This window comes from Cervus canadensis, chromosome 2 (assembly GCF_019320065.1).
Source record: "Cervus canadensis isolate Bull #8, Minnesota chromosome 2, ASM1932006v1, whole genome shotgun sequence".
NCBI lineage: Eukaryota > Metazoa > Chordata > Mammalia > Artiodactyla > Cervidae > Cervus > Cervus canadensis.
In genome coordinates this window covers 51998598-52019845 of record NC_057387.1, presented here as the reverse complement: position 1 = coordinate 52019845, position 21248 = coordinate 51998598, and the positions used below count along the sequence as shown (strand labels likewise).

At 36.2% G+C, this 21248-nt stretch overlaps 1 protein-coding gene across 2 annotated transcripts in view; it reads left to right on the top strand.

Moving 5' to 3' along the window:
• Positions 1 to 21248, top strand: part of PKN2 (protein kinase N2) — a 142141-nt gene that overhangs the window by 98269 nt on the left and 22624 nt on the right. For both annotated transcript variants that reach the window (XM_043460749.1, XM_043460750.1), the window contains exons 7-15: positions 2786 to 2971; positions 3948 to 4057; positions 15956 to 16099; positions 16423 to 16498; positions 17091 to 17265; positions 17491 to 17611; positions 19692 to 19822; positions 19906 to 19981; positions 20073 to 20164. In XM_043460749.1, the coding sequence (XP_043316684.1) occupies positions 2786 to 2971; positions 3948 to 4057; positions 15956 to 16099; positions 16423 to 16498; positions 17091 to 17265; positions 17491 to 17611; positions 19692 to 19822; positions 19906 to 19981; positions 20073 to 20164 (1111 nt within the window). The remainder of the gene's footprint in view (positions 1 to 2785; positions 2972 to 3947; positions 4058 to 15955; positions 16100 to 16422; positions 16499 to 17090; positions 17266 to 17490; positions 17612 to 19691; positions 19823 to 19905; positions 19982 to 20072; positions 20165 to 21248) is intronic.

The window sequence follows — 21248 nt, the reverse complement described above, 5'->3', positions numbered from 1 at the left end:
GTTCTTTTCTTTTGCAGTGTGAGTGTGCCACCAATCCCATACAGTTTTTTTTTATTTTTTAATCTCAGACAATGTAGTTTTCATCTCTAGAAATTTTTTTCTAACTGTGTGAATGTCTGCCAATCATAATATTTATATCAGTTTTATATTGGTTTTCATTTGGTTTTATTTTTTAAATGTGTCCTGTTTTTCTGTTTATTTGCTTTCCTGGTATGATAGGCAGAATATTAAGAATGACTTCCAGAATCCGTCCCCTGTGAATATGATGGGGCATCACTTCTGTGATGTGGCAAAGGAGAGTTTTACATTTGTGATTAAGGTTACTACTCATTTGAGTTAATGTAAAGGACAGTTATCTGGATCAGCTTAATACAATCACATGAGCCCCTCAAAAAGCAGAAAAATTTCCCTGGCCAAATATTATTATTAAAGCTACTCAGTTGGGTCTGATTCTTTGCAACCCCATGGACTATACCAGTCCATGGAATTCTCCAGGCCAGAATACTGGAGTAGGTAGCCTTTCCCTTCTCCAGGGGATCTTCCAAATGCAGGGATTGAACCCAGGTCTCCCTCATTGCAGGCAGATTCTTTACCAGCTGAGCTACCAGGGAAGCCCAAGAATACTGGAGTGGGTAGCCTATCCCTTCTCCAGTGGACCGTCCCCACCCAGGAATTGAATCAGGGTCTCTTGCACTGCAGGTGGATTTTTTACCAACTGAGCTATGAGGGAAGCCCTCCCTGACCAATGGAAGAAGGAAAAATCAGAGAGATATGAATCATAAAAAGAATTTTATGTGCCCTTGCTGGCTTAGAGATGGGGTGGGGTCACCTCTAGAACTTGAAATAGCCGCTGGCTGTCAGTAGCAAGGAAATAGAATCCCTAGTCTTATGGCTTCAGGAAACTAGATTTTGCCAATAACCTGAAGGAGCTTAGAAGCAGGTTCTTCTTCAGAACTTCCACATTAAGAGCTCAGCCTGGCAGACAACAAAGATTTCAGCTTTATGAAATCTTTAGCAAAGAGTGCAGACCCTCCCACCCAAACTCTGACCTACAGAACTATTGGGTAATAAATGGGTGCTGCTTTAAGGCACTATGGTTGTGATAATTGGTAATACAGCAATAGAAAACAAATATTCCTGGTAATCTCTGAATGAATGCCAGACATTTTGAATTTTAGCTTGTTAGGTGCTGGATATTTTTGTATTCCTACAAATATTACAGATATTTTTGAGCTTTATTCCAGGTCACAATTAAATTACTTGAAAACAGTTTGATCTTTTGGGTAATGCTTTTTTTTAATTTTTATTTTTTTGAATTATTTTTGGCAGTGCTGGGTCTGCATTGCTGCACACAGGCCTTCTCTAGTCGTGGCGAGCGGGAGCTGCTCTTTGTTGTGGTGCCTAGGCTTCTCATTTATGTGGCTTTGCTTGTTACAGAACACAGGTTCTAGAGCCCACGGACTTCAGTAGTTGTGGCTCGAGGACTTAGTTACCCTGCGGCATGCAGAATCTTCCCAGGCCAGGATTAAACTCACATCCCCTGCATTGGCAGGTGGACTCTTAACCACTGGAGTACCAGGGAAGTCCCTGGGTAATATGGGACTACAGCATTGTTTAGTTTAAGGGTAATTATTCTTTATTCCTGAATCAAGACTGAATACTTAGTCTGAGGAACCTTCTGTACTTCTCAGGAATTCTGTCTCTGGGTAGCTATATTTTTTCCCTTATGCTGGCTGTGAAGTCTAGCCCCCTCAGAGCAGTCTCAATACTCGTTTCTGTCTCCTTAACTCAGGTAGTCCACTTGGCTCCACCTGAGTTCCCCCTTTCTGTACTGATGTCCATTAGCCACTTTTTCTTTAAGTTGTTTGAGTTGAGAGTAAATATAGACTTTCTTTGCTGAAAGTCCTTTGGTTACTTTTAAATAATTAAAAACTTTAAATAAAATTAACTTTTAATTACTTAAGTTTAATGGAACAGCTTTTCCCAGGAAATACTCTTCCTAAAGTGCTTACTATATGCAGTATCTAAAATTTTAATACTGAAGAACCATTTTAAAATTTTAGTACACTAACTCTAGCCCAAATGATGACAAAGCCGTATCTCCAGATGGCTAAGCTCAGTGTCCTCAGTTTCATTTGAACACCTTTCATATGTATTTGCCTAAGGAAATAACAATTATTTTATGCTTGGATAATTATAGCCCATTATTATTGGACTAACTAAACTATTAAAGTGAAAAGATAATGTTATTTTTACATCTCAAATGTAACAGAAATCCATCTATTCAACCCCCTCCCAAAAAAACCTATAGTCGTTTTCTATGTTAACTGTGCAACTATTAAAAACAAATGTTATTCACATAGTCAGATTTCCTTGTTTCTAATTTCTGTATGTCTGTTTTAATAGGCATATTATTTAGCTTTATATTTCCCCTCCCACGTGTTTTATCCACATAATTCTGTAATTCTTCCATGTAATTACAGAAGTGACTATTCATATACACTAGAAGATGATGTAACTAGTTTTGTTCTGTGCCCCGTAGACAGCTTTTGGGAAGTGCTTTTCTTTCTATAAATTTTTTTTATAGTTGTCTTAAGTGAAAGTTTTTAATAAGTTTCTCTAAATAAAGCAGGAAAGAAGATAGTTACCTCAGAGAACCTCTGGGAGAAGAGATTTTGTTATTTTAGCAAACATTTCCCCCCTCTATTTCTTAATAGTTAACAAAGACATAATTCTATGTGTGGAGAATTGATGTTTTCTTACTTGATACTTAAATGTGCTATAGGTACTTTGGAAGTTCGTCTTATGGGCTGTCAAGATATCCTAGAGAACGTCCCTGGACGGTCGAAAGCAGCATCAGTTGCGCTACCTGGTTGGAGTCCAAGTGAGACCAGATCATCCTTCATGAGCAGAACGAGTAAAAGTAAAAGCGGAAGTAGTCGAAATCTCCTAAAAACTGATGACTTATCCAGTTCAGTAATCAGATTTTTTTTTAACAATTCAAATAACAAATTAAAGTCCTATACAGAGGGCTAAGTGGTGGGGACAGAAGAGTGAGAAGAGTCAAAGCTGGACAACAGACTTTAAAATTATGATTTCCATAGTTTGAAATATCAAAAGCTGCAATGACAGGAAAATTTAAAAGGCTACAAAATTTACCATACTGAAAATGTTGGAAAACTGAATGACATATAGCATTCATTTCTTTGGAATAATGAAATACTGAACATCACTCTTTATGACAAACTGTTTGTGTCACATCTTGATTCTTTAAATGGAATAATGACACTTCTAAAGTAATGAAGAAATTTTGATAAATAACCATGTTAAATTAGGATTATAGCCTAGTGTCCGAGAAGTAAACTAAAATGGGGGAGTGGATAAAGGTGGTAAGAATAAAATACAAGAGGTTTATGAAAGTACTTTGGAGATACTCTAAAGTAGTCATAAACTATGATATAAATATATAACTCGTGGGAAAGGCATGTAACAATTCAGCCTAGTAGTGTATATCTGCTTTCCTGTATATGGAGAGAGACTTTAGGAGAAATGTAAAAATAAAAATCGTTTGAGGTAACAACCTTAATGGCAAATGCAGAGGGAGAAAAACCAGGTGACTGATAATGATAAATAAAAACACACCCACACATACATGTGGTGAACAGCTACTGGCCCCCTGTCAGTCCTTTCAGTCATTTTCTGATGTAGACGAAATACCAATTACTATTTGTATTTTTGTAAAACACAAAAGATATCTTGGGAAGGGTCTAGTAGGAGTGTATGTGTGTGTTTATACACAGCTAGCTGTTTAAGATTTAAAAGCTTCAGTAGTGAGTAAGAAAAACTTATTTTCAAAGTATCATAAAACTTTTGTTGACATTAAACAGTGTTATTTCTATTTTTAAAGGTTTTAAAATACTTAATCAAATTTTAAATTGTAATTACAGATGATGTCTGTGCAGTTTTGAAGCTGGACAATACTGTGGTTGGTCAAACTAGCTGGAAACCCATTTCCAATCAGTCGTGGGACCAGAAGTTTACACTGGAACTAGACAGGGTAAGATGAGAAACTTTTTACCTGAATTTTCATTATATTTATAATTCATTTTTCATGTATATTTTATGTTTTAGAAGAGTTTGATAAATTTTATTCTTAACAGAATCCAAGAAGAACCTAGGTATTTTTGACATTTCTCATCTGATGAGGTATATATAAATCTACCTTATCAGATTGCTGCAGGAGCTTTCATTTGTGCAGTGATTTGAAAATATAGACTTTGTACTAACCTGAAAGATCGACAACCAGGTGAGATCTAATATTGAACTATTTTTTGAATTTTAATAATGTGCTCTCTAACCACTAAGGAGATTTTTCTGACTCACCATTTGTGGGTTATATTATCAAAGCTGGATTTGAAGTGAACTGTTATGCTCAGACAGACATTCCTCCATGTATCTCAGTGGATTTCATGGATACTGTGAGTGGCTGGAATGTAATCTATAGCTGCAGAACCCAGCAGAAGTAAACTTGGTCCAGAGTAGAGTTAAATCCATGGTGATAATTTTACTTACATTCTGGTTTATCCATTGGTGTGTGGGAAGAAAATATTAAAATTTAATCATAATTTTATCTAAATGATAAAGATGTTTTTATCATTTAGTATTCAGGTTAATGGTACATATGTCTTTAAAAAATTACATATATTAGTGAAAGCAGATTTATAGTGCTTAATGATGATATGAGGTGGCACTTAACTGCTCTGGCCTCTACTTTTAAAATATTTTTTCCAGTTTATTTCTTTTCTATCTCAGAGGCAGCATCTTAACCAGGCTCACCATTGCTTTTCTTGGTTCAAATACTATGTCAGCCACTTAAATGTATTTGGACAAAATGCTTAACTTTTTGTGTATATCAGTTTCCTTATCTTTAATACTGTCCACCTCACTGAAGGGCTTTCCTGGTGGCTCAGCAGTCAGAGAATCTGCCTGCAGTACAGGAGACACAGGTTTGATTTCTGGGTCAGGGAGATTCCCTGGACAGGGAAATGGTAACCCACTCCAGTATTTCTGCCTGAGAAAGCCCATGGACAGAGGAGCCTGGCAGGCTACAGTCCATGGGGTTGCAAGGGTGGGATATGACTTAGTGACTAAACTACCACCACTAAAGAGCTTTTGATAGGGAAATTGACATCTGATTTAGATGATCAGATATAAATAATACAAATATTGTTGATGTTGTTCAGTCACTAAATACTGTCTAACTCTGCAGTCCCATGGGCTGCAGCATGCTGGGTTTCTCTGTCCTTCACTGTTTCCCGGAGTTTGTTCAAACTCATATCCATTGAGTCAGTCATGTCATCCAACCATCTCATCCTCTGTCACTCCCTTCTCCTCTTGCCCTCAGTCTTTCCCAGCATCAGGGTCTTTTCTGATGCTCTGGAAGAGCTCTTTTCCAGAGTCGGCTCTTTACATCAGGTGGCCAAAGTATTGGAGCTTCAGCTTCAGCATCAGTCCTTCCAATGAATATTCAGGACTGATTTCCTTTAGGATTGAGTGGTTTGATGTCCTTGCAGTCCAAGGGACTCTCAAGAGTCTTCTCTAGCACCACAGTTAAATGCATCAGTTTTTTGGCACTCAGCCTTCTTTATGGTTCAACTCTCACATCTGCGCATGACTACTGGAAAAACCGTATCTTTGACTATACAGAGCTTTGTTGGCAAAGTGGTATCTCTTCTTTTTAATACGCTGTCTATGTTTGTCATAGCTTTTCTTCCAAGGAGCAAGTGTCTTTTAATTTCATGGCTTACAGTCACCATCTGCAGTGATTTTGGAGCTCAAGAAAGTAAAATCTGTCACTGTTTCCATTGTTTCCCCATCTGTTTGTCATAGTGATGGGATCGGAGGCCATGATCTTCGTTTTTTAAATGTTGAGTTTTAAGCCAGCATTTTCACTCTCCTTTTTCACTTTATTAAGAGACTCTTTAGTTCCTCTTTGCTTTTTGCCATTAAGGTGGTGTCATCTGCGTATCTGAGATTGTTGGTGTGTCTCCCGGCAATCTTAATTCCAGCTTGTGATTCATCCAGCCCAGGATTTCACATGATGTTCCTTGAATGTAAGTTAAATAAGCAGGGGCTTCCCTGGTGGCTCAGACTGTAAGGAATCAACCTGCAGTGAGGGAGACCTGGGTTCAGTCCCAGGATTGGGAAGATCCCCTGGAGGAGGGCATGGCAACCCACTCCAGTGTTTTTTGGAGCTTCCCTGGTAGCTCACTTGGTAAAGAATCTGCCTGCAGTATAGGAGACTTGGGTTCGATCCCTGGGTAAGGAAGATCTTCTGGAGAAGGAAATGGCAAACCACTCCAGTATTCTTGCCCATGGACCAAGGAAGCTGGCAGAGTGACAATATACAACTTTGATGTACTCCTTTCCCAATATAAATATAGAAGCTAATAAAAAAGTAACTAGCCCATAATGGGGAAAAGTTTGTAAAGGAAGAAAAAAAAAAGCTCTAACAATCAAATCTTAAGCAGTATCCCTAGCATAGGAAAAGAAGGAAGATTTGCCAAGGAGAAGTAGAAAACTGGGTAGACTCAGATCATAACCTTATGAAAGCTTATCCAGTATCTAGTGAAGAGTTGCTAGGATGGTGAGATGATGAAATTCCTGTTACAAATGAAACACTTGAAAGAAAGTGGGATTTAAAATCAATTATAGATTTAACTAAGATTTGGTAACTGTCTTTAAAGTGAAAAGGAGGGGCTTCCCGTGTGACTCAGAGGTAAAGTATCCACCTGCCAATGCAGGAGACATAGGTTTAATCCCTGATCCGGGAGGATCCCACATGCCTCAGAGCAACTAAGCCCCTGCACCACAACTGTTCAGCCTGTGCTTTGGGAGCCACGACTATTGAGCCCATGTGTTACAACTACTGAAAGCCCTTGTGCCCTAGAGCCCATGCCTGCAACAAGAAGCAGCCACAACAATGAGAATCCAATGCACTGCAACTGGAGAGTAGCCCCCACTTGCTGCAATTGTTAGGTTGGTACAAAAGTAATTGCAGTTTCAGACCATGAATTTTAAATCATCATGATTAGGCTCAAACCCATTTTTAGTTATCAAAATAGGAATCATTGCAATCAACACATTTTTGCCAATGAGAAATAAGATTCTTTATTCTTGTACCATAAAAATCCATGCTTCAGGATTCAGTAAGCTTTTTGAAAGCATTTTCTGCCTCCTGCTGGTTGTGTGTTTTCCCTGCATAAAGTTGTTGAGATGCTTGAAGAAATGGTAGTTGGTTGGTGAGAGGTCAGATGAGTATAGTGGATGAGGCAAAACTTGGTAGCCCAATTTGTTCAACTTTTGAAGTGTTGGTTATGCGATTACACGGTCAGGCGTTGCTGTGGAGAATTGGGCCCTTTTTGTTGACCAGTGCTGGCTGCAGGCATTGCAGTTTGGTACATCTCATCGATTTGCTGAGCATCCTTCTCAGATATAATGGTTTCTTTGGGATTCCAAAAGCTGTAGTGGCTCAAACTGGAAGCAGACCACCAGAAACCATGACCTTTTTTTGGTGCAAGTTTGGCTTTTGAAAGTGTTTTGGAGCTTCTTCTCAGTCCATCAGCTGAACTGGTCATTGCTGGCTGTCATACAATCCACTTTTTGTCGAATGTCACAATCTAATTGAGAAATGATTTGTTGTTCTTATTACAGTGAGAGAAGACATGCTTAAAACGATGATTTTTCTTGATTTGCAGTCAGCTCATGAGGCACCCACTTATCGAGCTTTTTCACCTTTCTGATTTGCTTCAAATGCCAAATGACTATAGGATGCTTGACGTTGAGTTCTTCGGCAACTTCTCACATAGTTGTGAGGGGATTGGCTTTGATGATTGATCTCAGTTGGTCGTTGTCAACCTCCAATTGCCAGCCACTATGCTTTCCTCTCCTTTGCAAAACTTCTTGAACCACCACTGCGCTGTCTGTTTATTAGCAATTCCTGGGCCAAACGCATTGTTAATGTTCCGAGTTATCTTTGCTGCTTTATGAACTTGAATAAAAAAGTCACTCAAATAAAAAATATCACTTGAATATGCTTTTTGTCTATCATCATTTCTATAGTTTAGAATAAATATAAACCTCAATTATTAAGTCATCAGCAAAAAACATAAAGTAAGAAATGTACATTAAAGTCATGTATAGCGTTGTTGTTCAGTCACTAAGTCATGTCCAACTCTTTGCAACCCCAAGGACTGCAGCACACCAGGCTTCCCTGTCTTTCACCATCTCCTAGGGTTTACTCAAACTCATGTCCATTGAGTCAGTGATGCCATCCAACCATCTCATCATCTGTCATCCCCTTCTCCTCCTGCCTTCAATCTTTCCAGCATCTAGGTCTTTTCCAGTGAGTTGACTCTTCACATCAGGTGGCCAAAGTATTGGAGCTTTAGCTTCAGCGTCAGTCCTTCCAGTGAATATTCAGGGTTGATTTCCTTTAGGACTGACTGGTTTGGTGTCCTTGCTGTCCGAGGGATTATCAAGAGTCTTCCCCCACACCACAGGTTGAAGGCATCAGTTCTTTGATGCTCAGCTTTCTTTATGGTCCAACTCTTAACATCTGTATATGACTACTGGAAAAACCAGTATAGCTCTGCCTATATGGACCTTTGGAGGCAAAGTAATGTCTCTGTTTTTTTAATCTTTGTCTAGGTTTGTCATTGCTTTTCTTCCAAGGAGCAAAAGCATCTTTTCATTTCATGGCTGCATGAAATTTATACATCATGAAATTAAATTTATACATCATGAAATTAAAGGAGCAGGAGTCACCACATTTATTTGAGAATGTATTCTAGTTTAGTTCAGTTGCTCAGTCATGTCCGACTCTTCGCGACCCCATGAATCGCAGCACGCCAGGCCTCCCTGTCCATCACCAACTCCCGGAATTCACCCAAACTCATGTGCATCGAGTTGGTGATGCCATCCAGCCATCTCATCCTCTGTCGTCCCCTTCTCCTGTACCCAATCCCTTCCAGCATCAGGGTCTTTTCCAATGATTCAACTCTTCGCATGAGGTGGCCAAAGTATTGGAGTTTCAGCCTCAGCATCAGTCCTTCCAAAGAACACCCAGGACTGGTCTCCTTTAGGATGGACTGGTTGGATCTCCTTGCAGTCCAAGGGACTCTCAAGAGTCTTCTCCAACACCACAGTTCAAAAACATCAATTCTTTGGTGCTCAGCTTTCCTCATAGTCCAACTCTCACATCCATACATGACCACTGGAAAAACCATAGCCTTGACTAGACGGACCTTTGTTGGCAAAGTAATGTCTCTGCTTTTTACTATGCTGTCTAGGTTGGTCATAACTTTCCTTCCAAGGAGTAAGTGTCTTTTAATTTCATGGCTGCAATCACCATCTGCAGTGATTTTGGAGCCCCCAAAAATAAAGTCTCTTACTGTTTCCACTGTTTCTCCATCTATTTCCCATGAAGTGATGGGACCAGAGGCCATGATCTTTTTTTTTGAATGTTGAGTGTTAAGCCAGCTTTTTCACTCTTCCTGTTTCACTTTCATCAAGAGGCTTTTTAGTTCCTCTTCACTTTCTGCCCTAAGGGTGGTGTCATCTGCATATCTGAGGTTATTGATATTTCTCCTGGCAGTCTTGATTCCAGCTTGTGCTTCTTCCAGCCTAGTATTTCTCATGATGTACTCTGCATATAATTTGAATAATCAAATGGCAAAGTTCAACAATGTGAAACCGCAATTACCTTTGCACCAACCTAAACAGAGAAAAGCCTATGCAACAATGAAAACCCAGCACAGTCAAAAATAAATAAAATTATTGTTGTTGTTATTATTTTTAAATTACAAGGAGGAACAAATAAAGCAAAAAATAAAGTAGGGATAGCAGTGAGATTTCCATTTGAGTGTATTGACTAAATGGATTGGTAGTAACTTCCTCAAGCTCACTGTTAAGGTTTATTGGATGAGTTGTTGTTTATGCTGATCAAGTAGCAGTGTTTGCCAAGTGCTTTAAAAGGGGCAAGTAGTAGATTGTAGTACATGTTCTTTTCATCCTTGAACATCCTTGACTGTATGCTTTGTGAGTGTGGAAGATAAAGTAAAATCAGTGATGGTAGATTTCATTTCAGTACAAAGAATAGTACTGTTAAAAAATAAACTGAGCTGCTACAGTAAGTTCTCAGTGAAGTTTTTTAACTTTTCATTTTATATCAGAATGTAGTTAACAATGTTTTATTAGTTTCAGTTCAGTTCAGTTCAGTCGCTCAGTCGTGTCCGACTCTTTGTGACCCCATGAACCACAGCACACCAGGCCTCCCTGTTCATCACCAACTCCTGCAGTTCACCCAAACCCATGTCCATGATGCCATCCAACCATTTCATCCTCTGTCTTCCCCTTCTCCTCCTGCCCTCAATCTTTCCCAGCATCAGGGTCTTTTCAAATGAGTCAGCTCTTCACATCAGGTGGCCAAAATATTGGAGTTTCTGCTTGAACATCAGTGCTACCAATGAACACCCAGGACTGTTTCAAGTGTACAACAAAGTGATTAAGTTATACATGTATCTATTATTTTTCAAATGCTTTTCCCAATTTGATTACTACATATTTAGCAGAGTTTCCTGTGCTATACAGTAGATCCTTGTTGGTTACCCATTTTAAATATAGCACTGTTGAGATGTCAATCCCAAACTCCCTAACTATCTTTCCCCAACCACCCATCCACCTGGGTAACCATAAGTTCGTTCTCTATGTCTGTGAGTCTGTTTCTGTTTTGTACGTAAGTTCATTTGTATTTTTTTGATACTGCATATAAGTAATATCATATAATATTTCTCTTTCTCTGCCTAACTTACTTCACTCAGTATGATAATCTCTAGGTCCATCCATGTTATGCAAATGGCATCATTTCATTCTTTTTAATGGCTGAGTAATATTCCATTGTATATATGTATCACCTCTTCCTTGTCCATTATTCTGTTGATGGATATTTAGGTTGTTTCCATGTCTTGACAGTTGTAAACAGAATTGCAATAAACACTGGGATGCATGTATTCTTTTGGACCATGTTTTTCTCATGATATATGCCCAGGAATGATATTGCAAGATCATATGGTAGCTCTATTTTTAGTTTTGCAAGGCTCTCACAATAAAGTTGAATTAGTAAGTTATAAGAGAGACTTAAGGGAACTTTGATCAGAAAAAGATCCCACTTCCAAGTTTTTAAAAATTCTGATATTTTCTCTTTTTCCAACTATGATATTTTCTGGAGCTAGCATTGTTACATGCTCCAAATTAGCTGTTTAGTTAGACCAACATAATTCAGCCAAGCCACTAGAGAGGAAAATACAGTTGAGGTTGTTAGTGTATGTAAATATTATTTTCATGTCTTATTGTACTTGAATCTTCCTTCTGAACTGTAAATGTATATAAATATTTAGAATTATAAAATGTTCCAGTTTCCCTTCATTCTTAATATAATAGGTTTGCTATAACATTGGCTTTGAAGCCAGACAAACAGTTCATTGTCTATTTACTTATTAGCTATTTGATGGTAGACAAGGTATATAACTTACTAATGGACATTTGTTTCACCATCTCTAAAATGGGAATAAAATATAATCTTTATAGGACTGTTAGGAAGAAATACTGAGGTAGTGTGTATAAAATGTCTTGTGTTGCCTGGCACATTAACTGTTAAATGACATTAGCTCTTTAGCCCTAGGCGTTGATGTATGGCTATGAATTTGAGTATAACAGAAGAGCATGTTAAGTAATGGGAAATCAATTGGTTGACTGTCATTTTCTTTCATTTCAGAGCCTATTCAAACTAATTATAGGATTTTAATGAATGATATGATCAAAATGAAACATAGGGAGATACATTGTTAAAGGGAAAGTGGCTGCTTAGATTTCTCTTGTAGCCAAGTTATTGTAATAGAGTTTTATATTTAAAATAGATCTTAAAAGTAGTAAAATTTCTTGCCATCGTTTTATAGATAAGCAAACTGAGAACCAGAGTGATTTAGTTCAGTTCAGTCTCTCAGTCATGTCCAGCTCTTTTCGACCCCATGGACTGCAGCACGCCAGGCCTCCCTGTCCATCACCAACTCCTGGAGCTTGCGCAAATTCATGTCCATTGAGTCGGTGATGCCATCCAACCATCCCATCCTCTGTTGTTCCCTTCTCCTCCTGCCTTCAGTCTTTCCCAGCATCAGGGTCTTTTCCAGTGAGTCAGTTCTTCCCATCAGGTGGCCAAAGTATTGAAGTTTCAGCTTCAGCATTAGTTCTTCCAGTGAATATTCAGGACCGTTTTCCTTTAGGATGATTTTCCTTTAGGATTGACTGGTTGATCTCCTTTCAGAGTGATTATATGTTGATAAATTTCAGAGCTGATAGTAGACCATGAGTGTCCTTCAGAATGCTCTTTCTCCCTTGGTAATTTGTATGAAATAGAAAGTTAACAGTGGCAAAAATGAAGAAATAGCAGAAGATGATGAAAACCTGGTAAAGAGTGAATTATTTATTATTACCCAAGCTACACACTTAGAAGACTACAAAGTTTGATAACTGTTGTTTGGTAATGTTTTACTTGCACTGTAATCTTCATCTGAAATTGTATTTCTTCTTCATGACATGAGACTTTCTTCCCACTTTGGAGTAATTCTCCCTTGAAACTTTGAAGACACTGCATAGCTAAGTAAAGTTATTCATCCCTTAGGCCAGTTCGACCTTCTGGGTTCCTAATGTGCATGTTACCTATCCCTAACTGGATTATAAGCTCCTCTTTGGGGAAGGCCACATTGCTAATCATAATAAATCCTTCTGTTTATGTAGTATATTTTACCTTTCATGTACTTTTTTAGTTTTTATTTTGTCCCTTATACTTTTAGAATATTTATTTATAGAAAATGTTTATAGAAACATTTATAGAAGATATTACTTTAAACTGACATGTTCATGCTTAGCATTTTGCCTCATGTTGAGCTTCTTTGCTATGACATCCTAGAACTAAGTTGTCTATACTGTTTCTTTCTTTTCCAAAATACAAAAATTCATAGGTCTTTTCATTTGTTTTTTAATTTATGTTGTATTTTTGGTCATGCCATGTAACTTGTGAAATCTCAGTTTCCCAACAAGGAACTGAATTCAGGCCATGGCAGTGAAAGCCCAGAATTCAAACTTCTAGGCCACAGGGGAACTCCCAGATAGGTCTTTTTAGAGATTTGAGATACTCTAGAAATTATCTAGATTTAGAATGATCTAGAAAAGTTAAAATTATGTTCCTGGGAGCTCAGGGCTCTTACAGAATCATTTCAGATGCAACACAAACTATTTTTCTGTGTGTGCATTGTTTTGATTTTGTTTTGAGATTCAGGGTAAGATGTCATTTGAAATTTGGCAGCTTAAAAAAAAAGTTTTGAAAATTACTGATGTAATCCAGCCTCCTCATTTTACAGATTAATAAGGATATTTTGTGCCCTAGAGGTTAAATAACTAGCCCAAAGTATAAACTAGGATTCTGAAGTGTACTATCAGTTCTGAGTTCTATCTGTTCTTATCAGGTTACCCTTTTTATATTTTCTTACAAAATTTGGTCTTTACTAATGTTTATTAGAAACACAATGGCTATCTAATTTCACTTTTTTTCTGAATTCCCTCAGCCTTCCTCTAGTAAAAAGTTTAATCCTCCCATGAGAGATTGAAATAAAAAGCAAGAATCCTTATATATAATCTTTTCCCATTCACATTTCCTTTTGATTAACTTTGCTCGTGTAATGGGGAACCATCTTTATCAATATTAGAAACAGAATGAATTGAAGCTTGGAAAAATTTTAACAGGAACCAGTTCTGTTAAGAGCAGACTACTAGAGAATGTTCACTGATCAATGGAAAAGGAAGAAGAGATCATTGATGGAGTGGGAGCCAGTAGACATGTAGTAGGCTTAGTGGATTAGAAGTAACAGTGAGTGGATGTTGAGGGGCTAGAAAGACTGAGCTACTAGAATGTTCAGAGGTGATGGTGTCAGAGAGAGGGATGCAAAGAGCTGAGGCTGTGGAAAGATTGTAGATACTGGTGGGAGTGAGAGGCTGAGATGTAGGAATGAGGACAAGATTAGTAGAGAACTTCTCAAGGAATTCCTATTTATTGTTTTGCATTATCAGAAATTACCAATACATACTATTAAACTATCCACACTCCTGTCCTCATTCTTCCAAATAATTAGATTAAATCAGTAACTTAGGGTTTATATTATTACGAAAGTGAAAGTGTTAGTCACAGTGTGAAAAGTATAACAACTTTTAAGTATTACTAATTCCATCCCCAGCATCAGTACTACTTTGATTTGCTTGATTCAAAACAAGTTTTCCTCCCTGATATTGTTGGACAATACAGAAAGTAGACTTCTCCATTTCTAGTCTAAAATAATGTAGTCTAAATTACCAACCTCTGGTTCAGTTATGCAGTTTATAGTTCCAAAGATAACTGTTTTCAAAATACTTAAGATTCTAACTTGAATAGAAATAGCATTAATACTCAGCACTTCTAAATGCCATTGTTGATCTTGAAATAATTATACTTCCCCTTTCATGACAAATATTCTCTCCATTAGTAATATCAGAAAGAAGCAGTGAGGCTATGTGTTCACTGCCAAGGTGTCTTTTCCTTGTCGCTTTTCCTGATTGTCTGTGAGACCTAGCACATTGTGTCTTGACTAATTTTTTTCATGTGTTGTTTTTTGTAGGTATTTTCTGTGTTCATTTCCATCATCTAGTTTTATTATTCAAAGTCAAATAATTTTTATTATGCATACTAGGAGTCTAGATAACAAGATGCATAAGTTCACAAATTGAAAGTTTTTATATGAAAGAAATAATGTATTACTTTGTTGAGCCTGAAGGAATTTGTCTCTATGGATGATCCACAAAATTCTGAAAAACAGAATGGATAAGTCATGCTTTATAATTTAAATGTATGTAGATTATGACTTGTATGTAGAGGTCTTTTTATGGCTTCACCTCCAAATTATAAACTGTGTTCTACAAGTATATTTAATAATTGATTGTTAAAACCTTAAATATCTTTTTCCACATAAGCATTATTTTTAATGACTGTAGAGTTTTCCCTCATGTAGATATGGTATAATATACTTGTCCCTGGTTTTGTGCAGCTTTTTTGTTGTGCTTTGTCTGATATTGTAATAAATGAACATCATTCTGTAAGAAACTTAGTTTTCTGTTTGCTGCTGACCTACGCAGACGCCTGTAATCACTGGTCCTGTTACTCAGTATTGTTCTTTAGAAGATTAAATGACCTAACATTCTTAACAGTATTTGGCACAGTGTGTGGAACACTGAAAGTAGAGAATAAATGCTGTCTGCAGACGTTTTTCTGATTTAGCATCGAGAAAACCACTGGTAGTCCAGTGGTTAAGACTCCACACCCCCAACGCAAGGGCCACAGGTCAGTCCCTGGCCGGGGAAGATCCTACATGCCACATAGCCAAATACATAAATAAGAAAGAAAGAAAAAGGTTTGAAATGGGTTGAGGTGAACACTGAGGTCATACAATAGCACAACAAATGATGCCAGTTGGAAGAGGAAAATCCAAAAGATATTGAAGCTATAAGATGGGGAAGAGTTTCTGTGGTCATTCATCTGTAATGTTAGTTCCCAGTTATGTATTCTTTATCTAAAAGGAGTGCCTTAACTGAGGAGTATCAGAATATGAATTTCTTCCTTTTAGTAAAATATATGTTTGTTAAAGTAATACATAATAGAGAAACATTATAAAAGCACTCTTTAAAATAGTGTGACCATTGTGTATGTTATCTTTGTTTATTGTATTTGTATTTTGTATTTTTTGTAATATTTTATTCACATGTGTGTCCAATGATGTCTTCCCTGTTTTCTTTATTTTTTATTTAATTATTCTAGTCACGTGAACTGGAAATTTCAGTTTATTGGCGTGATTGGCGATCTCTGTGTGCTGTAAAATTTCTGAGGTTAGAAGATTTTTTAGACAACCAACGGCATGGCATGTGTCTCTATTTGGAACCACAGGGTACTTTATTTGCAGAGGTAATAAATGTATTTTATTTTAAATATGCATAACTACAATTGAAATTATATGTGTAAGCAACATGATGTAGAAGTGGGAAGAGTATTTAGGCTGAATGACAGATAACTTGAATTCTTGGCTCAACTCTGCCACTAAATAGTATATTACCCTGTGACAAATCATTTTTCTTTTCTAGGTCTGTTATCTCATCTAGAAAATGAGGGGATGGAACTAAATTATATCTCAGATTCTCTTAAGTTTTTAAAACTTAGAGGTTTACTGAATTTCATGAACCACGAATCTAATGCTGTATTCATGTCAACTTAAGTTTTCTTCCCTGCAGGTTACCTTTTTTAATCCAGTTATTGAAAGAAGACCAAAACTCCAAAGACAAAAGAAAATTTTTTCCAAACAACAAGGTAATTACTAAGAAATCAGGTACAAAGTGTTTTGGTGTTATCTTAAATATTTTAAAATGTACATACTATTTAAAAAGTGATACCCATCTTTGCTTTTTGCTTATTTGTTCAATTATTTACTTAATTTTATTAGGGAAAATTTTAAACATATACATATGCATAGAGACTAGTGCAATGTAACATCACTTAGCTTCAACAACAGTCAACTCATGTCCAATTTTGTTTCATCCATGTACCATCACTCACAACTTCCTCAGCTTATTTGAAGTGAACCCAGACATCATATTGATTCATCCATAAATATTACAGTTAGTATCTCTAAAAGATAAGAATTCCTTTTTTTTTGTCAACCTTATCTGCTTATCGTTACTACACTTAAATGAGCAATTCCTACCTATTTATTTTTTAAACTGATTCTGCTTTTTTGCACTAGCCTTTAATAACAAATAGTTAAGAACTGTTTTTTTTAAATGACAGATACTGTTTGTTCTTCATAAATTATAAACCAATGAATATGAATTTTTCAGTTATGGCTTTTGGTAATATATTCAAAAATTACTTGTTCGGTTTTCTTTATTTACAATATCCACAGGCAAAACCTTTCTCAGAGCTCCTCAAATGAATATTAATATCGCCACTTGGGGAAGACTTGTGAGAAGAGCTATTCCTACAGTAAATCATTCTGGCACCTTCAGCCCTCAAGCCCCTGTTCCTGCTACAGTGCCAGTGGTTGATGTACGCATCCCTGAATTAGCACCTCCAGCTAGGTATGTGTTTTAACATTTTTAAACTTTTATAAAATAATTATTGTGACACTCATACATATTGATTACAGTGAATCTATTAAAAGTCTCATTTTTTCCAAATAGTATTTTGAAGTTAGTGCTCTACTTACTTTTAAAAACAATAAAATTATTTGCTTTAATTTTAAAGCTATTTAAAATATATACTTTTGGTTACTGCTTTTGGTGAATTGCTTTATCTTTTATAAGTGATTCCACAGTAACCAAGTTGGACTTTGACCTTGAACCTGAGCCTCCTCCAGCCCCACCACGTGATTCTTCCCTTGGAGAAATAGATGAATCTGTAAGAGATTTGGATACACCAGGACAGGTAAGGCATTTTAAACCTTGTATAATTCCTTTTCACCAAATAAATTACCACTTATAGCATCATGGTAATTTACCAGCTGTAGCATCATTGGGCTTCTCTTGTGGCTCAGATGGAAAAGAGTCTGCCTGCCCTGTGGGAGACTGGGCTTGGATCCCTGGGTAAGGAAGATACCCTGGAGGAGGACATAGCAACCCATTGCAGTATTCTTGCCTGGAGAATCCTCATGGAAAGAGGAGCCTGGCAGACTACATGGGGTTGCGAAAACTCAGACCCAACTGAGCAATTAACACTATAGCGTCATAGTGAATGAGATGCGCTTTTAAATTGTTTCTTGTGAGTGAAACATAAAAACCTCTGGATGCCCATGGGCCACTAGAGATGGAATAGGTTGCTTATTCTAGGAGCCTGGGAGTATGGCTGATATTAGATGAAGTATTTCCTGACACTGTGCATCTTCTAACTAGGTTAACATGATAACCTGAAAATGCGTATAAAATGAAAGTAATGTATTCATTTTTTAATTGAAATATGATTGATTTACAACACTGTTTCAGGTATACAGCATAGTGATTCAGTATTTTTTTCAGATTCTATTTCATTATAGCTTTTTACAAGATAATGGTTATAATTTCCTGTGCCATACAATATATCCTATTATCTATTTTATTTATAGAAGTTTGTATCTAATAATCCTATACCCTTAGTTTGTCCTTCTCCTATTCCTTCTCCCCCTGGTAACCACAATTTTGTTTTCTAAATCTATGAGTCTGTTTCTGTTTTGTAAATACATTCATTTATATTATTTTTTAGATTCCACATATGTGATATATACCATTTCTTCCTCTGTCTGACTTACTTCACTAACGGTAATATTCTCTAGGTCCACCATATTGCTGTAGAGGGCATTATTTCATTCTTTTTGTGGGCAGAGATTAACTTTCCATTGTATATCTATATACCACATTTTAAAACAATTTTATTGAAGTATAGTTGATTTACAATGTTGTGCTTAATTTCTTCTGTAGAGCAGAGTGACTCAGTTATACATATAAATATTTTTTTCCATAACAGTTTATCACAGGATATTGAATATAATTTCTTATGCTATATAGTAGGACCTTGCTGTTTATCCATCCTGTATATAGTAGTTTTGAGTCTGCTAATCCCACATTCCCAATCCTTTCCTCCCCCAAACCCCGTCACCCTTGACAACCACAAATCTGTTCTGTGTATTTCTGAGTGCTTCGTTTTGTAGATATGTTCATTTGTGTTATATTTTAGATTCCACATATAAATGATATCATGTGGTATTTGTCCACCTCTTTCTGATTTAATTCAAGCATGATAATCTCTTGATCCATCCATGTTAGTGCAGATGGCATTATTTCATTCTTTTTTAATGGCTGAGTAATTCCATTGTGTGTCTGCATATATGTTTATATATATATATATATGTTTATATATATACACACACACACCCCCCAGATGTTCTTTATCCATTCATCTATCAATGGACATTTAGGTTATTTCCATGCCTTGGCTATTGTAAATAGTGCTGCAAGAACATAGGGGTGCATGTATCTCTTTGAATTAGAAATTTGTCTCAGTATATGCCCAGGAGTGGGATTGTGGATTATAGGGCAACTGTATTTTTAGTTTTTTGAGGAACCTCTATACTATTTGCTCTAGTGGCTGCACCAATTTACATTCCTATGAACAGTGTAAGAGGATACCCTTTCATGTGCCTATTGGCCATCTGTATATACCGCATTTTCTTAAACCAGTGGTTTGTTGGTGGACACTTTGGTTGCTTCCATGAAACTAGTTATTGTAAATAGTGCTGCTGTGAACGTTGGAGCTCCTGTATCTTTTCAAATTAGTGTTTTTATTATTCATTTTTTACATTTTTAAGATAAGAGTAATATATAATTTATGACCATAAAAATGAATGTCTAATAATAATATCTGAATTTTATTTTCTCATTCATATTTATTTTGACTTAACATTTTTTCTTTATTCTCACCTAATAAGTTGTTTTCTGAATTTTCTATGATTTAATGAGTGTTTAATATTTTACAGGATTCAGAAACTGTTTTTGATACTGAGAATGACAGAAATAGAATACTTCCAAAATCTCAATCTGAATATGAGCCTGATATCCCTCAGTCAGGCCTAGAGTATAGTGGTATTCATGAACTTGAGGACAGAAGGTAAAGAATATATATCCACAGCTTTACTTACATGTTCGGTCCCATACTTTTGCCTTATTTTTAATTGGCATTACTGTTTTCAGATCTCAACAAATGTTTCAATTCAATCTGCAAGACTTCAGGTGTTGTGCTGTCTTGGGTAGAGGACATTTTGGAAAGGTAATCTTTTAAATTTTCTTTCTTTGGCATTCTTAGAATGCCTACAAAGTAATCATTCAAATGAGAAATAATTATTTTAATCTAATTTCAGGTGCTTTTGGCTGAATATAAACACACAAATGAAATGTTTGCTATAAAAGCCTTAAAGAAAGGAGACATTGTGGCACGAGATGAAGTAGACAGGTTAGTTTTTTAAAAATGAAATTGTTATACTTTTCTAAAGTTATAACTTAAGAAAATCGATGTATGCAGTATATATTGAAATGATAAAGTTTTCTCTTTTCACAATACAGTTGATCGTTGAATAACATGGTCTTCAACTACATGGGTTCACTTAAATATGGATATTTTTCATTTAGTAAATGCTATAATATTACATAGTCTGTGGTTGGTGAATTCATAGATGTGGAAGAACTGCAGATACAGAGGGCTGACTATAAATTATGCACGATTAACCCCCATGTTGTTCAGGGGTCAACTGTAATAAGTAAAGAAACTAAATAAATTAATGCATGAGGTGGGTATTGATTAAATATTGTTTTTCTTTCTAGCTAATTCCCTCTTCCCATTCTTATAACATTTTACTGCTTGGTGAATACCAAAAAAAGTTGATGAAATGTTTAAACTAATTCTAATAAGTTTTTATACTTGGAAATGTTGAAGTGTTTGTATGAATTAGGAACTATTACACATCTGTGGTTGAGTGAGGCTATTTTGCATTTCATACTACAGAAGTAATGAGATGTCACTTACAAGTAATCTTCAGTTAAGTGGTTAATTCATTCTGCTTTTTAAAATACACCTATATCTATTTTTTGCTCTATTTCTCTTAAAATGGTAACTTTTGACCACATCATCTTTCCTTTCTATGTGTAAATTGCTATGGATTCATTTCTTCATATACGATTATTAAAATGTAAGGACTTTGGGGATAATATTGTAATTAGGTTAGAGAATATACTTTAAAAAGACTACCTCAAATTAATGAAGTGGGTCAATATGGAAATCATTGTGTAATAAAATGGCATTTTATTACAGAAAGAAACATTTATTTGATATTTAGAAGAACCAGGAAGCATCAGTTGATATTACTAGAAGACAGCCCAAATAAAACAGCCTGGGATTATGAGTGAAAAGATTCTCTAGTCCTGATTGTTCCTTCTGAATTAATGATTTGATCCCAGGGCAATTCACTGAACTTCTTTGAGCCTCAGTTAACCCACATATTTTTAAAATACATTTTTTGGTAATACTTGCCTTACTGAAT